Here is a 26,469-nt window from a genome sequence, read left to right as displayed (position 1 = left end):
AAGAAGATCTTTTTCGTCTTATATCTTGGGATAAGAGGCAAAGGATAGATTGAAAGAAAGAAAGAAAGAAAGAAAGAAAGAAAGAAATTCGAGGATACTCACCAAAGCAACGGATTTCAACGGACATTGCCGCTTTATTCGTAGTAACAAAGACGGTAGATACTCAGAGTGAGGCACCGTGCCAATTCCGATAAATAAGATAAGATTACAGAGTAAAGGAATACCTGCCTGGTTATATATCTCAGAAAATCTTTGGAAAATCACTAGGGCTTTCTAGGATTTTTGATGTTAGAGAGAAATCTCTCTCTTCGTCGGTAGGTCACCATTTCCAACGGGATCAAATCCAATAATTGAGATATGAGCTACGGACATATTTCGAAGATAAAACTCGCGCGTACCTAGTATTATCGATATTTCACAGAAATAAATCTACGAAGGAAGTGATTTTATTACGATCGATACGATATTAACGATTGAATGTTAATTATATATTTTGCAATGTAATAAATAAATAAGTAAAAAAAAAAAAGATATATATATATATATACACGAGCATTATCGCTATCGTTGAAACGTTTCAGTTATAATTTGTTTTCCTGTTCTTCTTTTTTCGATAAAAAATAATAATCAATCTTTTTTTTTTGTATTTTTATTTTTACAATAAATCTTTGTCGTTTTGTCGTTCCGACGAGAATCGATGAAAAAGTACGAGAAGATGCGTTAAAAATTTGTTGGAAGAACGTCGAAGAATTTGTTCTTACACAAAAGCAGCGACTTCGGTACGGATATAAAGAAAAAAGAAAAGAAAAAGGAGAAAGAAGAGAGGAAATAAAGGGAAAAAGAAAAAAAAAGGGACGAGAGTAAATTTACCAAGAGAATTGCCGAGCGAAGATAGGAAGAACTAACGAGAGGGAAACCGTGAATGTAAATGAGTCGTGACGTAGTCGTGACTACTAGTGCTTTTCAGAAGGCTACCTGTACACTTAGAATCGGACAAAGGGCTACCATGATGGTAGGGAAAGCAGAGCTAAAGAGAACTCGAGATTTTTTAATATCCGCCTTTATGTTTGCAGTTTGGAAACAGGTATTAAGATGTTGCGTGTACCAACACCATCGCAAACTCTCGCTTCGCACCCATGTAAAACGTATAGTCTACTTTCTATGGAACGAAACGTCGAAGAAGACGTTTCTCTCTCTCTCGCTTTCTCTTTTTTTCTCTTTGTTATTTTATTTCTGTATTAAGTAAAAAAAAAATATCAATTCGTTTCGACCTTTTGTTTTCGATGAAACTCGAAAACCAAAACGACGAAGATAACACTTCAAAGTGACTACAAATTCGAGTTTTTCAAATCAAACACCGTTCACCTTTTCGAAGGGAATTTATGTTTCGTTTATTAATAATTCGTTTTCTCACGTAAGTGAAAGCTTATATAATGGAAATAAAATTATTGTAAACTTCGTAAATTTATTGTTAAGAAATTTATAATTTCATCGCGTCTATTATGCAATGGTAAGACTCGTGTAATAACTTGTAAATACTTGCTTCGATAGCAATTATCGATTCGTTGGATATGGAATACATAATTGTAAACTCATCGTTACGTATTTCTCTTCTGCAGGAAAGTTGAATCGAAGCGATTCAATTTTTGTTTTTGTTTTTTAGATTAAACCGAAGCGAGTCTCCGGACAGAAACTCGGTTATATCGATGTTTTTATATTTTGCTTGGAATTATTACAATTCCCGAGAAAGAGTAATTTCCAGGAAATGTGTGATTCGAGATTGAAACAAGAAAAAATATAAACTCGCGTAGAATTTATCGTAGCGTCGTTCGATTCTACGCCGTTCGAAATAATTCTGACGAACTGTCATTTGAAATTTTTATATTCGAGAGAATCGAAAAACGATAATCCGAGAAGAAGAAGCATTAACAAAAAATGATTTTGCAAAGGAGCGACATTCGATTTGCAAAGACTTGGTATTGACAAATTTTTTTTTTTTTTTCTTAATTTCTCTACGAGTAAAAATTTGCAAATATATCGTAATACTATAAAATCGATATCGAAAATTATAAAACGTACTAATCGAATATCTATCTCTCTAAACGAAAGTCTGAATACGAATCTTACCTAAGAGAGCCTGGAAGAGTCTGCTTTTGAAGATTCGGATGACTCGTTCGATGGCCAATCGCAACGCCTTATCCTGAGGCCTCGTCAGCTTTGCGTGATAATCCTCGAGGAGCTCCAACGCCCTATGGGCCTCTGAAAATATAAGTACCATCTTCCTTAAAGATTCTTTTTAGATGATATAGAATATTATGTTTTTGCTTTTAGGAGTCCCTAAACGTCGGATTAAATTTTCATCTAACTTATCTCTAGATCTCTCTTTTATTATATACTCCTTCGAACGAACGAACATAAAGAAACCAAAGAAAGGAAGCTCGATTTTGATTAATTCTTTTCTCTCTTTTATCTTTATTAATTGAAAGCATAAACGAATCTCTCTTTATTTATTTATTCATCTCTTTATCTCGATATAATCTTGTCTCTACGAACATCAGTCACAATCAATCGATTTGAAATTCACTCGCAAATAAAAAAGCAAGTATCTCTTAAAAACGATGCAGCACAATGCTCGAAACGATTCGTAGGGTTTTGTTAAAAGATATGAAATAAAGATAAAAACCAAACGGCGATGTCGAGCTCGTGCGATATAACACGCTTCTTTTCCGCATCAGCGCATCCGATGACGTTTTTCGTTATTACATACAACGGGATGAACGTAACTCGTTCTTCAACCCAAAGATCTTTCTTCTTAGTCCAGTCTTAAATCTTCAAAGAAATTCTGTCCCTTCTTAAAGAATAGAAAGAGAGACAGAAAATTCGATAACCTCCTTTTAACTTTACTCTGTTTTTTTTGTTTCTTTCCATTCTCGTTTTCTTTTTTTCAATTCTCCTTTCATCTTATTTCATTTTATTCCATTTTATTTCACTTTATTTTATCTTATTAAGGGAAAATTGAAATTTACAGGGACGAGGAGGGAGGGTGAAGTATAAAAAGTACAAAAGGTTAATTTAATATTTTTTTTTTTCTTTTTTACAAGAGAAAAAGATCGTCGAAGTGCATTAATTGAACCGGCAAACGATTTAATTAAATGAAATTCTGAAGAGAAGTCGACGTAAGAACGTGGTACCTCCCCCCTATCGTACACCCCTAACCTCCTTCGTCCTTCTTCTTTCACCTTAACAATCGTTCCGAGATCATGTGTCGTGACTTTTCTTTTTGTCAAATAGTTTTTTAATAAATCGCGGCTTCCCTTACACGGAAAAGCAATGCGTCGTCTCGTATTTCTCGACTCTCGCGTACCGATGATGCGGTGGTATTTCCTTTACTAAAGCAAACATGGAGGAAGGAATGATGGAGGACAAAAGAAGGAATTGTGGGATTGCAGAAGCCGTAAAAAAAGAGATAAGAACCGTCCTCTTCGTGATTTTTATTGTCGTCCCGAAGATCGCGTATAAAACCGTGAGAAAAAAGAAACGAGAAGAAGAAAGAAGAAAAGAAAAGAATAGAAAAGAAAAGAAAAACGTTTGTTAACGTCAAAAAGTCTAACGAAAATCATGCTTTTGTATTTCACAAATGACATATAACTATGTACGGAAAAAAAGAAAATGAAGGAATATTGAGGGAAAGAAAAAAATAAAAAATTGATTCACAATCGATCATAATGATATTCCAAAAGTCCATATAAATATCGAATCGTCCAACTTCTTTTCAATCCGTATGGGATATTAAAAAACTTATATTACATGTTTTTGAGCGATTGGCGAGATTTTTTTTTATTTTTTTATTTTCATCTTTTTGCTCTCGAATACGCGTAAAAATACACGGCGAACAAGCGCAACAATTATACTTGCTATGGTCAATTTCTTTTTTTTAATATCAATTTCAAACATTCCATATTTCGTTTTTTTACGATCATTAAATAAGTATAATATAAATCTGCGTATTTGGAAATAATAACAGATCTTTCGAATATTTTGCAAATTTTTAGCTGGTATTATCAGTTCGCGAAATTCACGATGAAGCTATCGACCCTAAACCAATGAAATATCGATTTCTCTCATAGCCAGAACCCAGCCAACATCCTGCTGTTTCTACTCAGAAGCCAAGCCGTATATCATGAAGTGGGACGACGTTCAACCGGACGAACCATAAAGCAAAGACAAACCGTAATACTTGGCATAGTTTCGTCCTCGAGAAGGTAAATGAAGGTGGCCATTGCCAGGATATCAGCATCGAAGTCTAAAGGAGTTTCCACTATGAAAAGCTTCAGAATAGTCCCACAAGTCTACGTCTACGTCTACTATCGTCATAAAGCTATGAACAAGACAATAACATTTTATGCTTGTTACCCTAAATGGCAATCAAGTAACAAAACTTAACGAAATTGTTTGATACTTGAAAAATTCTCCTGATAATTTTACAAAGAAAAATTTCTTTCGACGATAAGTATTCCTTTTCCTTTTCGACAAATAAGAAAAATATATTTATGACAATGAAATAACAAAACTTAACGAAATTGATACTTGACAAATTTTTCTGATAATTTTATACAAAAAACAAAAAAGAAAAGAAAAAAATTTCTTTTGATAATAAATAATCCTTCCATTAATTTCTTTCTTTTTTCTTCTTTACTTCTCTTTTCATTTTCTTTTTTTTTCATTTTTTTCTATTCGCCCGATAAATAATAAAAATATATTTAACAGAAGCAACATAGTTTTTAGCGTTGTTCGATCGATCGTTCAAATTCCTACGCATTATTTTTTTTTTGCTTTTCCTTTTCCTCTTCTTCTTCTTCTTCTTCTTCTTCCTTGAATGAACCGAACAAAAAATTTCCCTCTTCGAAATTTTCCTTCCTCCTCTTTTCTATATTCTATTTCTTTTCCCTTTTCGAAAGGAAAAAAATTACGATACTAATTATATCCACTTCGTTAAACGGAGGAAAAAGAAGAAAAAGAGAAAGAAAAAAAAAAGACAATGATTGTTTTTCTTTCCATGGTTGAGAGGGTGGAGGAGGGGATAGACAGGAAATAAAATGGGATAGAGAAAATTCCAAAGAACAAACGACGATCCCATTCTTCTCCGAATTGGTAGATAAACGATATCTCGACTCGTGAAACGCAGAAGCGACTTTGCTTTTTCTTCCTTTCTTTTTTTTTTTCCTTTGTTTTTTTCTTTTTTTCTTTCCTTCTTTCTATCCTCCCTTTCGATCCGACAAAGCAGCTCCATTATACGTAACAATAATTACATCCTTTCTAACCCATCTTCCAAATGGTTAAACCCCTACGTCAAAACTTATAATGAATATTACCGATTATTATATCTCGTAATGAAAATGCAACGATGAAAGGTATGGCAAAAAATGTGTGTGTGTGTGTGTGTATCTATGTATGTATGTATTGTATGTAGACGAGCAAGAGAAAGAAATATTTCTTCTAACATTTTTCTTCTTATGTTTTTTTTTCCTTATTCTTTTTATTTTTCAAAGTTTTTATTTTATTTTGTCAAAGCACTTGATTAAAAAAGCTTTGCATCATGTATATTCTTCTCCTTTTACCTCTGCCCACGATAAAATATTACATATATATATATATATTTTTTTTCTTTGAATAATAAAAATATACCTTTCTTCATCCAATAAAAGGTATCTAATTTTTTTTCTATATATATATATATTTTTTTTTTCTCGTAATATTTTTCTGACCCATTAAATCAACATCTCCCGAATTTTTTTCCAAAGACGTAACACTTCACAAAGATTCTGCAATTTTCATGTCGTTTTGTAGATTAAATAGATATTAATAATAAATAAATTAAACAGGTAAATAAATACAAGAATTAAGGAAAGAAAGAAATAAACGTCCGTTCTCAAATTGTAATTATGCAGAACAATTAAACCACTTTCCTCTCCCGTCGTAAAATAATATTAATGAGAAACGATATTAATTTATCATAATTTTACACGATACAGTCGGGTTTATATTCGAGTTTAGGATGTAACAATATTCGTTTACATCGTTCCACGTTCCATTAGATTCGGGAACAAAGCTCTCTCTTTCTAGATTTTCTAGTTAAAATTATTGAAGCATTATTTAACGCGCGATATTATTGATTTATCGCGAAAGCATAGTTCGGAAAACTATGCTTCTTGAGCGAGAGAAATATTTCCTACGTAGTATTTTTCTTCTTTTCTTTTTCTTATTTTTTCTTGTCTTATTTTCTTTTTACTTTTTATTTTATAAAAGCACTTGATTAAAAATGCAGGAGAAAAAAGCTTTGCATCACGTATATCCTCTTTTATCTCTGCCCACGGTAAAATATATATATATATTTTTTTTTGAATAATAAAAATATACCTTTTCTCATCCAATAAAAGGCACTTAATTTTATTTTCTCTCTCTCTCTCTCTCTCTCTCTATGTATATATACACATATATACATATATACTCTTGAAATATTTTTCTAACCCATTAAATCAAGCAAAACTTTATATCGTTTTATCAAATAGATTAGATATAAATAATAAATAAATTGAGCGGGTCAAATTTTAATTATACAAACAAAAAAAAATAAACCTTTCACCCCGCTCCGTGAAAACAATAAATAATATTAATAATAATAAAATATATATATATATAATAAAAAAATATAAATAAAAACAATATTTCATAACACGTTTATCGACCTATCGCATAGTCGAGAAAACGCTAAGTTAAATAACCCTTCACTAATTTCAACTAGAAAAGCTGGAAAGAGCTTTGTTCCCGAATCTAACGGAGCGTGGGAACGATGTAAACGAACGTTACATCTTAAACCCGGATATGAACCCGACTTCGTCGACGAAGGATTCAACGAAACATTTCGTAGAGACACGTACACGTTTCCAATGAAGAAGAGAAAAGGATGAGAAGAAAGAAACAAACAAACAAAAAAAAAAAAGAAAAACACACAAAAAAGAAACTATCTTCCTAGTATCTTTTTCTTTTCTTAGCTCTATCTCAAATGTAACGAGAATGTTCTCTATAGCGTGTCAGAAAATGCAACGGATACAACCCTGGAAGAAGGGTGGGTTGGGGGTTAAGGTGGGGTGATAAAGCTGAGCGAAGAAGGGAAATGCTTCTCTCGCGATGTTTACGAACGTCAAAGCCACTTTGACGTCTTTCCATTTGCCACTTTTCTACTCGAGCACGTTACAAGAGTAAAGTCCTTTTTCGTCCTTTTAACGACGAGGAGAAAGAAGGACGAGAATGACTACAACAACAACTGTAATAACAATCAACTATGACATTCTCTATTATTTCGTATAATCATTCTCAAGGACTTATATGTTTCGTCCCTTGTTATACTCGTATTTGTTTCTACGATCTAGTTCGTATGTATGTACGTATATATGTATGTATGTATGTACGTACGTGTCTGTGTGTGTGTATGTAAGTAGATAGTTATATCCAAATGAAATTCGTATGTTATTACGTATCCGTCATATCACTTTTACGAATAAGTAAGTAAGTATACTAACTGCATACTGATGGAATGACACGTCAGCGAATTATTTCAAGTTTCGAATGTTTAATCTCTTTGGAGAACTAAAAAAGAGAGAGAGAGAGAGAGAGAGAGAGAGAGAGAGAGAGAGAGAGAGAGAGAGAGAGAGTGAATTTCTGTGTTGGTTAGTAGAAACGATAAAGTAAAGGATTAATCACTGTGGAATAATAATCCGTTTTGTGTTGAACTTATCACGTATATATTCTGATTATTATTATCGTTTCGACTTTTTTTCACGTGTAGGTGTGAATAAAAAAAAGAAAGATAGAACGAAAGAGAAAAAGAGAGAGAGAGAGAGAGAGAGAATGAATACGATAATGATTACTAGAAAAATCAATTCCATTAATAAAAAAGGGAGAAAAGAAAAAGGAGAAAAACAAACGAAAGAAAAAAAAAAGAAAAAAAAAAGATGTCGTCTATCAACATTGACGGTTGCCATGTTTATCGCAAATCCCTAATTCGTAAAGATATTTTGCTTGGTTTACATACATACATACATACATACATACATACATATATATATATATGTATGTATGTATGTATGTACGTATGTATGTATGTATGTATATGTAGATATATACATACACGTATATATATATATATATAGGAATACACGTTAATACGAGGCTCGTTGCTTATCGGACGGATAATTTGTTTCAAAAATATTATCGACAACATAATCGGCACCGTCCCATAGTGGCCAACATTTTTATCCCTTCTGTCGTCTCGTCTAATCTCAAAATATAAACGCTCTCGTTGATCGAGAAAAATAGAGTATAAAACAAAAAAAGAATATATATATATATATATATATATATATATATAAACAGAAAAAGAGAAAAAAGGAATATTTAAAAAGAGAATGAAGAAAAAAGAAGAAAAAAAAAACGAACGCATACCGTCTCTAATTTATATCCCCTCTTTACATCCCCACGCTCTCAGCTTTTTTTACACGACGATAAGGTTAAAATATTTCTTGTAGTAGTAATAATAATAATAATAATAATAATAACAATAATAACAACAACACAACAAAAGAAAAACAACGAAAATGATAACAACGAAGGAAAAGATAAAAGTGTAAAAACCATAAAGAGAAAACGCGAAAGAAAGGCGTGCTTTTTTTTGTCAGGTGTTAAGGCCGTGGTGTTATGCAAGTCCCATAATTCAGCTGGTAATTAGCTCGCTTTAATTAGACGAACACACCAGGGAGACACCCTTTAATTATTGCATAGGAACTGTGTCACCAGCACGCGCGCTAATGAACGACGAAAATAACGGAGGGAGAAGGGGTGTGTAACGTTCTCTTTATCGTCATATTCTACCGCTTTAAAGGAACTACTAACGTGGGGTGGGGATGGGGGAGGAGTAGAAGAGGAAGTAGAAAGAGAGAAAGAGAGAGAGATAGAGAGAGAGAGAGGATGATAACCAGACTGAGCTTCGAAAATTATGATCGCTTTCAACGAAGTCACGCGTAACTGAACTTAAACTACGTTTAAGCCTCTTCAAAGTTACATTAATTTTCACCCGATCCAACGTGCCGTTCTCTTTTTCTTTTCTCATTTCTTTTTTCTCTTCATATATTTTTTCTTTCTTTTTCTTTTCTTACCATCCTTCTCTCTATCTCTTTCTCTCTTTTTCTCTCTCTTCTTTTTTCGTTTTCTTTCTTCTTCTTCTTGGCGCCATCTCGATCGTTATTCTATAATAATTCAAGCGCTTTGATCGATTCAAAGAGAAGTTAGAGAGGGAAAAATAGAGTGTGTTACTCTCTAATTAACATGACGATAAAGACAGAGAGAGAGAGAGAGAGAGAGAGAGGAAAAGGAGAGAATGATCGTGGAAATTGACTTTGAAACGATGGAAATGGCCTCGTCGAAGAAGTTGAAATTAAAATATGATTTTCCAATAGATACTCCTCACCGTCTTCTTCTTCTTCTTCTTCTCTTTCTATCTCGTTTCGTCTATTTATCTATCCATCTATCTATTTCTCTGCTACTCTTTCTCTTTCTCTCTTTTCTCTTCTATCTCTTCTCTCCTCTTTTTCTATCTATCTATCTCTAACTCTATCTCTATCTCTATCTCGTTTTCTCACTATCACACTCATGTGTCCTACATCCGTTCCTTATCCATTTATTCTACACGAAGGTTCACTTTCCCAGAGTAGAGTAGTATTGCATCCATCCACTAGACGTACCATCCACAGATATAGTTTGCATGTGCAACATTCTCTCCAATTTAGCCCATTTTTCTACTCTCAACGACGCGTATCATAGATAAAGTGAAAGAGAGAAAGAGAGAGAGAGAGAGAGAGAGAGAAAGAGAGAGCGGTAACAAAGACACTACCGGAGCAGTTATAATTTAATGAACGTGATCCTCGTTTTGTTCTTGGGACACACATGCGAAAATTTCTGATTTTTCACAAACGACTTCTCGAAAATTACGTTATTGTTCTCGATTTCAAGTATTCAGAAATATAATATAATAGTAATAATAGTAGTGTAGTGTGGTAATAGTACATATATTTATTTGTTATATTTATACATACGTATATATATGTATGTATATATGTATGTATGTATAGATATATTATATAATACTCAATATATGATTAATAATAATAATATTAATCGCGTTATTATCCTAGATTTCAAATATTGAATTTTATATATATATATATATATAAATTTTATAAATTTTGTATAAAAGAATTTTATATATATATATAGAATATTAGTAATAAAATTAATAATGACATATTTACGTGTACGCATCTATGTATATTAATGTAATTATCAATATATAATTATTCTGTGTTAAACACGTCAAAAGAATTTATTAACCGTATATATTAATCGTTTTATTAATCATTAACAAAAAATATTTTCAATAGACGGATCGTTTCCTTCTGGGCAAATATTTATATAACAATACCCCGTAAAAACGTTAATTAATAATTACTGTTATTGCAAATGGAAATACAACTTGGAGTGCGTTAGACAACGGCAATAATTAAACAAATTTTTATTGGATCATCTAATGGTAAATAATAATTCATCGATTAAATGAATTCAAACGCAATTGACGTAAACGTGTATCTCTTTGTGGTTCGATAATCATTTGAATTTTTCTTCTCTCTCTCTCTCTCTCTCTCTCTCTCCCTCTCTCTATTTCTCTCTCATATAGTTATTGAATCTTTACTTGAACAGCCTAGGGCGGTTTGAAAATTCATTGTTAACGATAACAAGTTTTTGCTCCACCTCCTTTCATCATCTAAGTAATTTTCTTTGATTAACAACCCGAATAGATCATCTCATCATAGTGATTTTCAAACGTGAGTACGTCATAAAAACATCATTCGTGACAACCTTAGAAATATTCAATTCAACATATTCTACAACGCGTATACCGTAACTTGTAATTTAGTTGCACATCATCGGATTATAAACAAAAAAAATTATTTGTTTCTTTTTTTTTTTTTTTGTTTAATCCGTATAAGTGCTGTGAAATTTTATCATTTTCTCAAAATACATTTCTAGTATACACACACACACATACATACATACATACATACATACATATATGAGTATGTATATATATATATATATATATATATATATATATATATATATATCTTCAATTTCAAGGATGAAAATGTGTACCTAAGTTAAACCCTTAATAAACAATGACAATAAGAATAATTAAATAAAAAATAAAAGAAAGAAAGAAAGAAAGAGATTATTATAACGAACTATAGGTAAATCCGACTTTAAGCTTTTTGAAAAATCTTTAACATTCTCGTCGCGTCGTTATACGGTCTGTTAGCGTGATATGCTCTTATGTTAGACGTTTTATTTCACGGGAGGAAGAGGACAAGTGCTTGCCAAGTAGAAAAAGACCGTTCTGTTGTTCCCGGACGTGGCACTCTTCTACTGCCAAGTAATTCCACTAACGGCTCTCTTTCTCTTTCCTTCGTCTCTCTCTCTCTCTCTCTCTCTCTCTCTCTCTCTCTCATTCTCTCTCTCCCTCTTTATCTTCCTCTTCTTCTCTCCTTCTCCCCCTTTAGAAACCATTTTCTGGCAATGATCTTCCACCAATCGTTCTTCTTCCAACCGACCCGAAGTACTTTAATCTCCTGAGAACTCGAGCGAATTATTCCACTAATTTTAACTTACAGTCTTTCGGTACTTTTCGACACGTTTCAACGGCGAATTTTTATCGATTACCTTTCGATCTTATTGGTAAACGAGAAATGTCTTCTTCGTTTGCACGATCAAAAATTTTTTACTCAAGAGAGAGGAGAGATATAAAAAAAAAAAAAAAAAGAAAAATAAAGAAAAAAAGGAAAAGTTTTTATCCGAACCAATCAACGACGATTTCTCAATCATTTCCATGCCCAATCAATAAAATTTGCACGTAATGATATAATTGCAACTTAATGGTAGAAAATGTTTATAATGTACAATTTTAAAGAATCCGATAGATCCTTTCAATATTATTACAAAGTTATGACTGTTACTGCGAATAATATTCTCGCGCGATAATCGCATAAACATTTTGGATAGTACATTTCTCTCAAAAATCTTTTTAAATATTAATGACGTACCACGCTTGGATACGGATAATGACAGCGGGTAATTATTTCACTGGTCGGTTAAAAATTTAATAGGGTCCTCGATATAATACTAGTTTGAGAAACGTTCGTTTAAACTAACGATTTATGAATCACCATGTATATTACATGCAAGTATTATATTTTATATAATTACGGCGAAGAACAAAATTGAGCGTTCTTTTTTCTTTTTTAAGATTCGATCAAACGACCTGATTTTTTTTTCATCTTCCTTTTCTTTTTCTTTTTTTTTCTTTTTTTTTTTTTTAGAAGTCGGAAATCGGAATCGATCTATCAAATGACGAATAAGAAGAAAGAGAATTTCTGGGAAAACAAAATTGCTGATTGTTTGGGAAGAAAGAAGAGTATAATTTTTTTTTGTTCAATCCCTAGCGAAAACTTAAACGACGCATTTTGAAGATTTATATTTTATATACGTATATATGAAAGTTTTATCGAAATCAATTGAAATGGAAATAAGCGACAGGCCACGGAAAAAAATAAAAAAACAAAAAAGTCTGCAGATTTTAGGCCACACGTAGTAAAAACAATATGTTTTTCATCAATTCTAAATGTTTATAGCAACGTAGCAACGAAGCTAATCAATTTCTATGAAATTTTCAACGCTCAAAAGAATGGGACATTTTGAAAATTTATTTTATATATATATATATGTTTTTTTGTTGAAAACATATATATATATATAAAATAAATTTTCAAAATGTCCCATTTAAATTTTCGTTACTAGGAGCCCAAATAAAAAAAGAGTTGTAAAAAGCATTCTTTACTTTTTTATTCTTCGCGATACCGATCAATTGCAATCCTTAAAAAACAATAAAAAGAAAATCAAGTCTTTCGTCTTTTCGATTTTCAAAATGTTATAACATCCTAAAGAGGATGTTCATTCATTTTTCTTCTTTACTAACACACACACACACAGAGGCACACAAATAATAAATAAAATTAAATATAAGAAGAAAAGAAATAAACATTAATCGTTAAATAGATTTACACGAATTTTCTGGATTTTCAAAGAAAGAAAAAGAAAACCAAACGAAATAAATAACAACAAAACAAAACAAAAAAAAACAAAATGAAATAAGAAATGAAAAAAGTCTACCGAAAGAAGAAAAAAAATAAAGAAATAAACGAAATAAAATCGTCCGGGCCAACGAAAGAGAAAAAGAGAGAAAAAACGAACAGAAAAACAAAAGGAGAGAGAGAGAAAGAGAGAGAATAAGATTCTCCGTAGATTTGCGAGTCGTGTTAACGGTAACTAATTAATCTCTTTTCTGTTCAGGACAGTTAGAATGACCCAGCAGTGCAGGGACACCGGTATAATACGTTCCAAGCTTTTCGTATGTATATAGCTAGATACGTAGGTAGGTAGGTAGGTAGGTAGGTAGGTAGGTAGGTAGATAGGTAGGTTGGTAGGTGGTAGTACTGCTGGACCGTAACGCGAAACCACGATAATCCCGAGGCGTTAGTACGGCAACCAGTAGTAGTAGGGTTGGTCTCTTGTTCTCTTACCCGATCAGAGGGTACCCTAAGAACAAGCTTTAACGAGCGCGTCCCAATCACCATCGCTTACGATACGACGTGCAAAACCGTCATCCTAACTAACCAATTTTCGTTCCATTCACAGTTACGTTCTCTGATCGGTTCGCTAATCAACGTTTGAAATTCCTCCCAGTCTATTTCCTCTATATTTATCTCTGTCCCTACCAAAAACCTACCTTCGTCGTTTGTACCACCCCTTCTCCCACCCTCTCCACCCTCTCCACCCTCCTCTCCCCTCGATTCATTCTCCTACTCATCCTATTCCTACTACTCGATCATCCTCTCATTTCATTTCTCTCTTCCTTTTCTATCCTATGAACAGCGAAATAAAGCTTAACGCCTGCGAATCTTTCGAATCAATCCGAAAAATGGATTATTAAACGATTAATATCGAATAAATTGATAACGACGAACTTTTCGATATTCAGCCTACATATTCCCTATTACGAGTATTTACATCGCATATATTTATGATATATTATTGTTCGATGATTACGTAGTATTCTCGTAATTGGCGTGTCATTAATTTAACGACAGGATAATTCGTTCGAAAAATGAAAAAATATTCGTTTCGTATTCGTACATCGTGTGTCATTTGAAATTTGTTAAGAGAAAAAAAGAGAGAAAAGGGAGAAAGTGGTAGGGAAAAAAAGGGTCGGATTTAGATATATCTTATTAAAGATATAAAAGAATGGAACTTACGGTAACGCTCGAGAAGAACTGGCGGCACGTAACAGCACATGCCGTTGTCACCGTGCACATGCGCGTACATGTCTGATAATTAACAGTATATATCCAGGAATACTAGTCCAACGTTTTTGCTCACTAGATTCCGTCTCTCTTTTATATATATATATATATATATATATATATATATATATATGTATGTATGTATATATATATGTTCTCCAGCACTTTGGTACACGCTCTAAGCTCGTTCTTTCCTTCGTTATTACTGTCTCGTTGGATAGTGTTCACTCATATAAATAACAGGATAAAGTATACGTGTATGTGTAAATATATATATATATATATATATACACACACAATCAACAAACGTATAGACGATCCAAGGGTATGTAACGCACGTACATACACACATAAAAGGACGCGGACGTTTCGAGGTTGGGCACGTGTTTTCACAGACGAATCTTATTTACAACGACGACGACGACGACGACGACGAAGGACGACGACGATGAAAGGGAGGACAAAGGATAAAGAACACTCGTTGCTTCGTCCTTTGCCCCTAACGGAAATTCTACTTCCTTAGAGACACGAACGCATTTCGTCGAGTATTTCCGTTCGATTCGAAACGGATTGGCTAGCTCGCTGGCTGCTTGACTGGCTGGCTGGCTAGCTGGTTGGTTGCTTGCTTGGTTGGTTGCTTGGTTGGTTGGTTCCTTGCTTGGCTGACTCGAATATTCCTTCTAGACCAACGAAATTCGACAGATCGGTTCTCTCGATCCCTCGAGAGATCTATGTAATTCAAACTCCACACACAAAAGATAAATATACACAAATAGAGAATCTCTGTTTGATCCAGCATTCGGTTGCAGTGATACTACCAACACCAACGGTATCATCACCACCAGTAAATCCACTAGTAACACCACTATCACCGACACCAGCTACATACATATCTTCTCTATGCTTTCTTTTGTTATGGAAGATCAACGTTCGACGACGACGACGACGACGACGATGACAACGACGGCGACGACGACGACGATGTCGATGGCCAAAAGAGAAATTGCCTTCAAAGTCGTACCTCCTCTTCTAAGGAAGGAATCTCTAGAAACGGTTATCGATTCGATATCGTCCGGATATCCTTCGAATCCTTCTTCGAAACTTCTACCTCGATATAGACCGCCACTGTCACCTCTCTCTCTCTCTCCCTTTATATATATATATATATATATATATATATATATATATATATTCTCACGCTTTCGGCCTTTCGTAGTTTTCGGTAACGAGATTTCGTCTCTGAGATATTCCTCCGAAACGATTGAAAGTCCTTTGCTTGAATTCCGGTATTTCGTGAACTTTCTGTCTCCCTCTCTCTCTCTCTCTCTCTCTCTCTCTCTCTCTGTATTTATATATATATATATAGCTTTCTATCTCTCTCTTCCTTTTATAGTCCAGAAAGATCTGATCTTTGACAGAAATAAATAGTTCGATCACAGAGATAACGTTGAAATTTGATCGATCGCTTTATCCACTCGATTTGATTATTACGTAAGAAATAAGAAAGTGAAATATTGTTTGTCTCTCCGAGGACGATGATCACCAACACAACCACCATCACAAAGTCTTCCTTCGTTTTATTAAAATCGCACGATATTCCTCTTGTCGATGCTTATTGAATATGTAATATATACATACATATATATATATGTGTGTGTGTATATATACACATATATAAATATATATACATATTATATCTACTTATCTACAAAGTCAATTTTATCAAGACTTATTAAAATATTTCTCATTATTTCGTTCTATTTCGTTGGTTAAAGAAAAAAGGAAAAGAAAACGAAGAAAATTTGTAATATAATTAACATCGATATCTGGGCTCTACGCGAAGAACTCGTAACTGAAAGAATTTTTAAAAAAGAATCTTAAAAAATAAAAAAGAATTTTTTATTTCGGAAATGAACGTAACACGTTCGTGTGAGAAACGAATACAGGGCCAACAGAAAAACCCTAGCATAGTACCAGATGTAGAGAATAAGAGAGAAAGAGAGAATAAGAGAGTAACAGATAGAAATAGAAAGAGACAGAGAGAGAGAGAGTAGTAATAGTATAGTAGTGTAGTAGTAATAGTAGTAGTAGTAGTAGTAGTAGTAGTAGTAGTAGTACACGTGGCCGTCGAAGCTGCACTTGGCACGCGATCGATTTGCACGCGCTTATCAATGGATTTTCAAGGGACGTGTGGTAGCTTTTTAAAACGTCAGCGTTCCCTCTCCGTAACTCGAATTTTCGAATTTTCGAACGAACGAACGAACGAACGAACGAACGAACGAACGAACGAACGAACGAACGAACGAACGAACGAACGAACGAACGAACGAACGAACGAACGAGCGAACGAACGAGACTCGCGTTATCTCGATCGAGCTTCGATCAGCGAATTTACGGGCTAACGAAACGATTCGTTTTTCATCCTACATACAAAAGTCGATGGAACTAAAGAGAAAGAGAAAGAGAAAGAACGATCGAGTGAGTAAGTGAGTCAGAAATAGAAAAAGAAGGATACGGTATTTAATCGTTTGCATTAATTACGACTAACAAGTCGATTAATAACCAACGAACGATCAACATCGTTTTGGAAACTAGTATTATATATATATATATATATATGTATATGTATATTTACATTCACACATACATACACACAAATACATATATATATATATAATATATATATAATATAATGAACGTCGTTAATGATTGTCGTCGAAGTCGTCGTTTTCGTCGTCGTTACGAATGAAGCGAAATGCGTACGATCATAAGGGATCCCGTTCATTCACGATTCGAAGAAAATCATACGTAATTACATAGGAGGAAGTGTTCGTTCTCATTAAAATTATTATTACAATTTGTACGTACGTAAAATACATCGGCACCATTCTGTCTATTGCTCTATCGTTACCTATTTATACGATATTAAATATTAAAGTTATGTTGATCAATTTATGGATTAAAAAAATGTTTTCTTTTCTTCTTCTTCTTCTTTCTCTTTATCCTCATAAATGTTCTTTTTCTTAGTATTTCTTTTCTTTTTTGTTTTTTTTTTTTTTAATATTCATTTTTAAGTATTTTTAATCTAATTTGAAAATATATCTGATTTATGTGCGTATAGATATAACGTATAAAAAAAGAAATAGAAGATTGGTCCATAAGAGATCAGATACTTCGATATAATATCGTTCGAATTTAAAAGTTCAGTTAAAAAAAAAATATATATATATATATATGTATATATTAAAATAAAGAAAATATAAAAAGAATTAATTATTAACGTGTCACGTTGAACGATCGTACAAGTATACGTTAAATTTGCTCGGTTAATATAAATATCGTTGAAAACATTTTTAAATTACACGTTCCCGGTCTCCCATGTCTACATAAATTTTCTGTCGGACGTATTGAAAATTGGCTCATGAGATAGAGATAGAGATAGATAGAGATAGATAGAGAAAGAGAGAGAAACATCCACATTAACTGCATTATTTCATAGGTAATCAATGAATTTTAATTATCCCAAATAATACACAGATCGTTATATCGTTCGTTTGCCGAAATAATAACATTGATCTATCGAAGAAGATCGTATCAAAAAAAAAAAAAAAAAAAAAGAAAAAGAAAAAGAGAAAAGACAACAAAAATAAAAAAACAAATAAATAGAAAAGGAAAATAAAAAAAAAAAGGTAAGAACAAGAAAAGGACCAAGAAATACATAGGCTTCACGATAATATCATTTCAAGAGAAATTATAATTGCGAGTTAAGTAAGTAATTAGAGAGTAAGCTCGGTGGAATAATTATTAAACGTTAGAAGGGCTTTAAAATTTTCCCTAATTATTCGAAAGTCCGTTAATTATTATCCGTCTCGCGTTACATAATACACACACACACACAAGCATAATATAAATAGAATACATATATAATATATATATAATATATATAATATATATATAATATATACATATATATATATTCGTGATATCACTACAAGAGAAAGAACTTTTCACGCGAAAAGCTTCGTGGTTCATCGTGTGGAGCACGTATCGAGGTATTCTATTTATCTTATTTCTCTCTCTCTCTCTCTCTCTCTCTCTCCCTCCCTCTTTCTCTAGGAACTCGAATTCAGCTTTTCAGGGAAACTACTATTTTATACCGTAATTCCTGGTGGGAGCTTTTAGCTCTCAACCCGACGAAGTTAATGATTAAAAGCGTTTAATGTAGGATATCACCTTCCTTCCCTTTCTCATTCCCCATCATACTCGCGCCCTTACAACCCTCTCTATTTTACCACGCAAGACGACAACGACAACGACAACGACAACGAAGTTGGTCACTTTCTTCCTCAAACTTTTCGAAAGCGTATCGACGAGTCGATACACATCGTTCTCGATACACTTCGATATAACTAACACGCACGATCAACTGTAAAGAAACAATTTCACGTCGAAATTTTTCTTTCGTTCTTTCTTTCTTTCTTTCTTTCTTTATTTTACTGTTATTACTATTACTCGAGTAACATTATAATCTCTTTTTCTATCTTTTCTTTCTCTCTCTCTCTCTCTCTTTGACACTATAATTCTTCATTATCTCGAATATTCTTCACGTCCTTCATTCTGGCCCTCCACGTTACGTAAAATTTTAACTCGAAAAAGGGACGCGACAAAAAATTTCGAGAAAAGAGAAAACTTAACATCCCCGTTCGAATAAACCTCGAAATAAAATCAATGGACAAACTTTACATCAGAGATAAGAAAACCTTTCGTTCGCGATTATGGCAATTTCCTTCTTAAAAAAAAATAAATAAATAAATACTAATGATTTGTTGCTATCGTTGTTATTATTTCTTCTTCCTTCATATTCCTTGTAGATATCGTAGATATAAAAGATAAGGAATAAGCATCGCGGGATCGCGCGAATATGACGCCCGTACCGAGCGGCTTCGGACCGCCGACTGGCACGGAATCGCCCCTTTACCACCCCGGAAACCTTCCCTCCTCCCTTTTCCCCACTACCGTCGACTCACCCCCGTGTCCCTTTCGCGGCCTCCTTTCCCTTTCCCTCTCGTACACCTGCACAACCATTTCTCTCTCTCTCTCTCTCTCTCCCTCTCTCTTCTTCTTTCTCTCTTTCTCTTTTTCTCTCCGTCCTTTTCTCTCTTTCTTTCTCTCTCTCTCGCGCTCTCTTTCTATCCCTATTCTTTCTCTCTTTCTCTCTCTCTCTATCCCTATTCTTTCTCTCTTTCTCTCTTTCTCTCTCTCTTTCTTCACCCCTCTCTTTTTGTCTCTCTCTTTTTTCTTTCTTCTCTCTTTTCTCCCTCTCTCTCTCTCTCTCTCTTTCTCCCTCTCTTCTCTTCTCTCTCTCTCTCTTTCTCTCTTCTCTTCTCTCTCTCTCTCTCTCTCTCTTCTCTCCCTCTCTCTCTCTCTCTCTTTCTCCCTCTCTTCTCTTCTCTCTCTCTCTCTTTCTCTCTTCTCTTCTCTCTCTCTCTCTCTCTCTCTTCTCTCTCTCTTCTCTCTTCTCTCTCTCTCTCTCTCTCTTTCTCTCTCTCTTCTCTCTCTCTTTCTTTCCTTCTCTTTCTCTCTCCCTGTATCTCTCTTTCTCTCTTTCTTTCTCCCTCTCTTCTTCTCTCTCTCTTTCTTTCCTTCTCTTTCTCTCTTTCTTTCTCTCTCTCTTCTTCTCTCTTAGGAAAATTGTCGAAGTTTTCTTATTAGAGAAAAAATTAAGAAAGAAAAAAACATTCCAAGTTCCTTCACAAATTCATGTATTCGCCCGTTGCGCGTGTCAACAGAAATTTAAATGAGTTTAATAAGCCTTATTTGTATATTGCAAATATTTAACGAACGTTCACATCATTACTCAACGATGGATACGTTTTAAGTTACTCAGTGAAAATTGTTTTGCTATAAAAAAAATAAGAGAGAAAAAAAAAGAATGAAATATAATAAATAAAAACCGTTTTCTTCCACTCTTCATGTATTTATATATACATGTAATCAAATATTTCAACGTTGTTTCTTCCATCAAGAAAGATTTCACGAGTTTAATGAGATTTGTAGTTGGTTATGGCAAATTTTTAACGAACGCGCATTCAACGAAAGATAAATTTTAAGAAACCGAATAAAAGCTTTTTTTTATACGAGCGACAAAAAAAGATAAAGAAAAATAAATAAAAAAAATATATATATCATTCAGTTCCTTCGCAAATTCATACACATATTTTTTTGTGTTGCGTCTGGGTCAGCAGAAATTTCAACGAGTTTAATGAGCATTATTTGGCGTAGTGAAAATTTTAAACGAACGTTTATCGTTTTACTCGACGAAGGAGAAATCATAAGAAACTGAGTGCAGATTGTTTTCGAGAAAGGAAAAAAAAGAAGAAGAAATAAAAAGAGAGAGAGAGAGAAATCTTTTCGTTCCATCGCAAATTCACATACTTTTATGCAAACGTCTGTCGGCAGAAATTTAATGAATATACTGAAAAGCATTATTCGCGCAGAGAAAATTTTTAACGAACGCTCATCGTTACTCAACGAAGGATACATTTTAAAAATCTTAGTAGAAATTGTTTCGCGAGAAACAAAAAGGAAAATATCATTCTGCTCTTTCGAAAAATTTACATACTTCCACGTTCTTAGTGTCAATAAAAATTTAATGAATTTAATAATCCTTAGCTGTTCCTTGCAAATTTTAAAACGCACGCGCATTCAACGAAAGATAAATTTTACGAAACTTCGTACAAGTTGTTTTACGAGGAAAGAAAAGAAAAGAAAAGAAAAGAAAAAAAGAAGATGAGAAAAAGAAAATGTAGGAAGCCAATAAAGATGAGATCTCCCACGAAACGCGATTGTAGCTGCTGAAAATTGTTTTTTTTCTTCTTCTTTCTTTTCTCCTTTTATTTTCGTGCGATTTTATAAACGTGCGTCAACAAGCAAATGTCAAAAATCGTCGTATTATCCGTGGCACTGATTACAAAGAGAGATAGAAATAAAAAGAGAAAGAACTGTTCGATGGAGTTGCAGTAGTATTGCAGTAGTTTCCAGTGATCGTCGATATTTCAGTGAAAAATTATTTTCATTCCAGAAAAAAAAAGAAAGAAAGAAAAATGAACAGAACGAACAGAAAAAAAGACAAATTAAAAAAAAATCGATCATTGCGAGTACCCTTTCTGTTTATCGTTAATTTACGATATGACATTTAAATATGCATAATTTTAATTAAAAATGTAATTCAACAAAATCCTTTTATTGGATAATACAATTTTCTTCGAAACTTTGACGATATTCAATAATTAACTAAACAAACCGACGAAAATATTATAGATATGATAAAAGATAAACAGAAGAAATAAAATGTGGTCCGATAACGCCGAAGTTCTTGATCTGAAAATTTAAATGAAGGAAGGAAAGAAAATCCCATCTATAATGAAGGCTATAAGAAACGAGAAAGTTAGGAGAAGTTCGAATATGTTATACATGCAAATCTTTAAATCAGTATTCGCATTCGATCAACGTCAGGCTCTTTCTCGCTTTCTACTAAACGACCGAATAAAACGATGCCTGGGTGCTTCTTCTTTTTCATTCGAAGATAGGTAGGTACTCTCCCGTTTGGCTCTATGCCGAGTTTTCAACAGAGATAGGTGATGATAAGTGTGTCGACTCTTGGGTACCATGAATAATTATTACCAGAAGTGCCAACGTTTTAGAAACTCGATTAAAAAAAGAAATCTAATAAAGTTTATCGACCATTCGACTATTTCGTTTTTATTTATTTTTTATTCTTTTCCTTTTTCTTTTTTTTTTTCTTTCGTTTTCTTTCATACGTATTCAAAATCGTTTAAAGAGAAAAAAAGAGCAAAAGAAAAATATACATATATACATATACATATATACATATATACATATTTATATATATGTGGTGTGTGGGTCAATATACATAAATATATATATATATATATATATATATATATATATATATAAATATGTATGTATTTGTACTTTAATTAGATATATATATATCGCTATATAAAGTTTATTTATTTTATATATATTTTTCTATATATATATTTTCTATATATATACACACACACATACACATATATATATATATGTATGTAAAATATGATATATAAATCCTTTTTACTTTTCTTATACACAAACATGCACGGACAAATTCGATTCAATCAAATTTATAGATACAATACTGATTAATTGCGTCAATATATTCTCTCCCTCTCCCTCTTTCTCTCTCTCTCTCTCTCTCTCTCTCACTCCCTCTCTCTTTCTGTCATGCGCGCGCGCATGATTGAGCCGAATTTGTTACATCAATATCTCGATACCAAATAATCTAAAACGATATTTGACGTTACGTTGTTTAACCACTTGCGCTGACAATTATTATATCCATGAAACATCACTTGAAACGAAAAGATTCGTAGAGTCTTACACGAAGAATTTTCCGCAGATATAAATACTAATTTTATTTTTATCAATGATTTTCTACATCATAGTATATTTCAAAACAGTCTGGTATGCGTAATACCACAAGGTTGTATTCTGTTTTTATTTTCAGTGCCATTCAAAGATATCGATTTCTTACATATAAGATCAATGTCATTATCACAATCATTTCTAATTTCTTCCTCGTCATTAGATATGATTTTATATCGTTTCCGAAATGGAAAAAAAAACAATCTCATCGCGATCGAAATCACTACTTTCATTACTTACTTGAATTAATAGTTTTCATTTTGTACTCGTCGAAATAATATCACTAAGATCGCTGTCGCTCTCAGTTTTACAATACGGATTGAAATTATTAATATAAAATAAATGTAATGTTTGATTTGACTCGCGTAGAAGATGATTTATTACGAATTGTAAGAATTTTCAATTACGTATGTCTTTATAAGATATTACATCGATAACGCGATACCCTCTGAGATTGTACTTCGACGATGACCTAAGTCGATGTGTGGAGTCGACGTGTTTATATTTTTATTTCTACGACAATCGTTTACAAACATAAGTGATACGTCTTTTCAGCGCAAATGATTAATTACTTGTTTTTATTTTGTACTACGTCGAAATAACATTACTAAGTTCGTTGTCGTTCTCCGTTTTACGATACGCGTTGAAATTATTAATATAAAATAAATGTGATATTTCATTGGACTCGCGTAGAAGGTAAAATGTATTGTAAATTGTAAGAATTTTCAACTACGTATATCCGTATGAGATATTACGTCGATAACGCGATGTACTCCGAAATTATACTTCGACGATGATCTAAACAGACGTGTTTATATTTTTATTTCTACGACAATCGTCTACCGATATAGGTGATACATCTTTTCAACGCAAGTCGTTCATTAGTTTTCATTTTGTATTCGTCGAAATAACATTACTAAGTTCGCTGTCGTTCTCCGTTTTATAATACGCGTTGAAATTATTAATATAAAATAAATGTAATATTTCATTTGACTCGCGTAGAAGGTAAAATGTATTGTAAATTGTAAGAATTTTCAACTACGTATATCCGTATGAGATGATATTATATACTTCGCGATGTACTCCGAAATTATATTTACATCGACGTGTTAATATTTTTATTTCTACGACAATCGTCCATCGACATGGATGACACGTCTTTTCAAGGCAAGTAATTAACCGCGTCATTCGTAAGTAAATTAATAATAATTTCCATTCCGAAGTATATATTTCTATTCGAATTTCGATTCTAAAAGCCCGTAGTAGCTCGAGATAGATTAACGAACGAACTCTGAGATCTATGAATATTCTAGATGGTGGTTGTTAAGTAAGTATAATACCTACCTATAACTTATCTCGTAATATCCTATTTCCCTTCAATTCCATTCAAATACAGATTAAAAAATAAAAAGAAAATTATAGAAAAAGAAAGAAGGGAAGAAAAATACGGATGAGTTAGAGATGATGAACGAACGAGCATAAAATATTTTATTTAAATAAAAACAAAAAAAAAGAAGAAGAAGAAGAAGAAGAAAGAAAAAGATAGCAATAAAAACAAAAAAAAAGATATCAACAAGATCGTACGTTTTTCTTCCATTTTTTTTTTTTTTTAAGTAAATAATTGTTTTTATTTTTTAATTTCGTTATTTCTTGTTCTTCGATAACGACGTGAACGAGATCGTCGCGAAGAAATTAAATCTGAAGAAAAATTATCCCGAAAAAAAAAAGAAAGGAAAAAATAGTACGTATCTCGTACCGTGCGTATTTTGCGCGTATAGCCTAGCAACTACCGTTACTGCTACTACATAGGAGAAGTTACGTAATTCGGGAGATGAGAAAATGACCGAACCGAACTCGGACATGGGAATTACAACGAAACAGTACCTCCGAACAAGTTCTAACGAGTCAGTCCAGATTACGTCGCAACGAACTCCTCGTCCCCGAATTTCGACGTTTGTTCGAAAAGTTTCGCGCGATTTAATGACACACAATGTTCCGCTAAGCTTCCGTTCGGATATTCGTTCCCTCGTAACTCAGCATCAATGCTATACGATCTTTTTTCCTCTTTTTATTTTCATCGATCGTTCTGGGTAATCCGAAACGTATCCTCTATCTCTGATAACAGAAAAGAAAAAAGACGGAAGGAAAAAAAGAAGGAAAAAGGAGAAAAAAAATCGCTATTAAAAAAAAAAAAGGATAATGGCCGATTCACGGAGACACACTTTTAATTCGATCCCCCAGTTACGGTAAATCAGATGTAATTTACAGTGGAGGTATTCGTGTTAATCCGTTAATGACGTTTAACATTTGCGACGAAAGAAAATAAAACGTTTCGATCGTTCGTGACCGAACAATCGGAACGGCGATTGAAAACCGAAATGTGTGTATCGAGCTTAACGAAAAGAAAAAGAAAAAAAAAGAAAAGAAAAGAAAGAAGAGAGGTGAAAGGGAAAAACAAAGAAAGAAACGCCAAGAGAATCCGATGGAATAGTCGCGATTACTATTTGATTAGGCGATCGAACAAACGTGGAATTGTATCGGATATAAACGCAATTTTAATAATAATAGCACGATATAACTAGAAAGTAGGTTAGAAGTTGATATACGATCGAAATGAAAAATTCGTGAAATTTCGCAAACTCACTTCGACGTTTTCTATCTCTGATCTCGCTCGAGCTCGATAAATTTTTTCTTGGATTAGAACTTTCTTTAAACGCGATGACACTTTTATATCCGGAAAAGTACGAAACATTGCCGCGAAATCACGAAACGTAATTTACAGGATGTAATCAACAAGAGGATTGTGTTTCAAACAGGTTTGAAATAATTGCGCGTGGAGAATGCGCGTAGAAAGGACCAATCAGAAGGATTCGTCTTTTCCAAGTGGCGCCATTTAGTCTGCCATCTGTATTACGAGCGACGTAATAATTACCGACAGTTAGTAGCGTACTTTTTTATCGAGCCGGTCCTCGTACATTCGAATACCACGAAATTTCTCACAATATTTTATTTAACGAATATCGCGATATATTTTAAATCAATTATTCGAATCTTTCACGATATACGAATTTAATTTAAAAATAATTGTTTTAACTCTATAACGATACAAGTTGATTTTTATAGGAGAAATAAAGTCGACGGAAATTAAATCGCGGCAGTGCGATATAAAAATAAATTTTTTATAAGATTTTGGGGAAAGAGAGAGAAATAGAGAAATAGAGAAATAGAGAAAGAAAAATTCACGTACTCTGTAATCTAAATATTTGATACAAATCTTAAAACGTTGTCGTTAAATCCGAAAGAAGAAAGAACCAACTATTTTTACAGAATTTTTAACGAGTATTAAAAATAAAAAGGAAAAATAAAAAAAAAAAGAAAGAAAGAAATATCATCGTGTTCGATTACGAATTACACAAATGTGCAAGAAATAAATTATCAGCCGATAAAAAAAGAAAAGAAA

The 26,469-nt window shown here is 33.0% G+C and overlaps 1 protein-coding gene across 1 annotated transcript in view; it reads right to left on the bottom strand.

Annotated features, from left to right (window-relative positions):
• Positions 1-14,559, bottom strand: part of LOC127070439 (disks large 1 tumor suppressor protein) — a 461,967-nt gene extending 447,408 nt beyond the window's left edge. The window contains exons 1-2 of the mRNA XM_051008545.1: positions 14,475-14,559; positions 2,128-2,259 (exon numbers count right to left, since the gene is read on the bottom strand). Of these exons, the coding sequence (XP_050864502.1) occupies positions 2,128-2,259; positions 14,475-14,544 (202 nt within the window). The 5' untranslated portion in view covers positions 14,545-14,559. The remainder of the gene's footprint in view (positions 1-2,127; positions 2,260-14,474) is intronic.
• Positions 14,560-26,469: the final 11,910 nt, after the last annotated feature.

Source organism: Vespula vulgaris, chromosome 1, assembly GCF_905475345.1.
Source record: "Vespula vulgaris chromosome 1, iyVesVulg1.1, whole genome shotgun sequence".
Taxonomy (NCBI): Eukaryota; Metazoa; Arthropoda; class Insecta; order Hymenoptera; family Vespidae; genus Vespula; species Vespula vulgaris.
The sequence above is the reverse complement of the archived record's forward strand: the minus strand, read 5'-3'. Positions and strand labels throughout refer to the sequence as shown.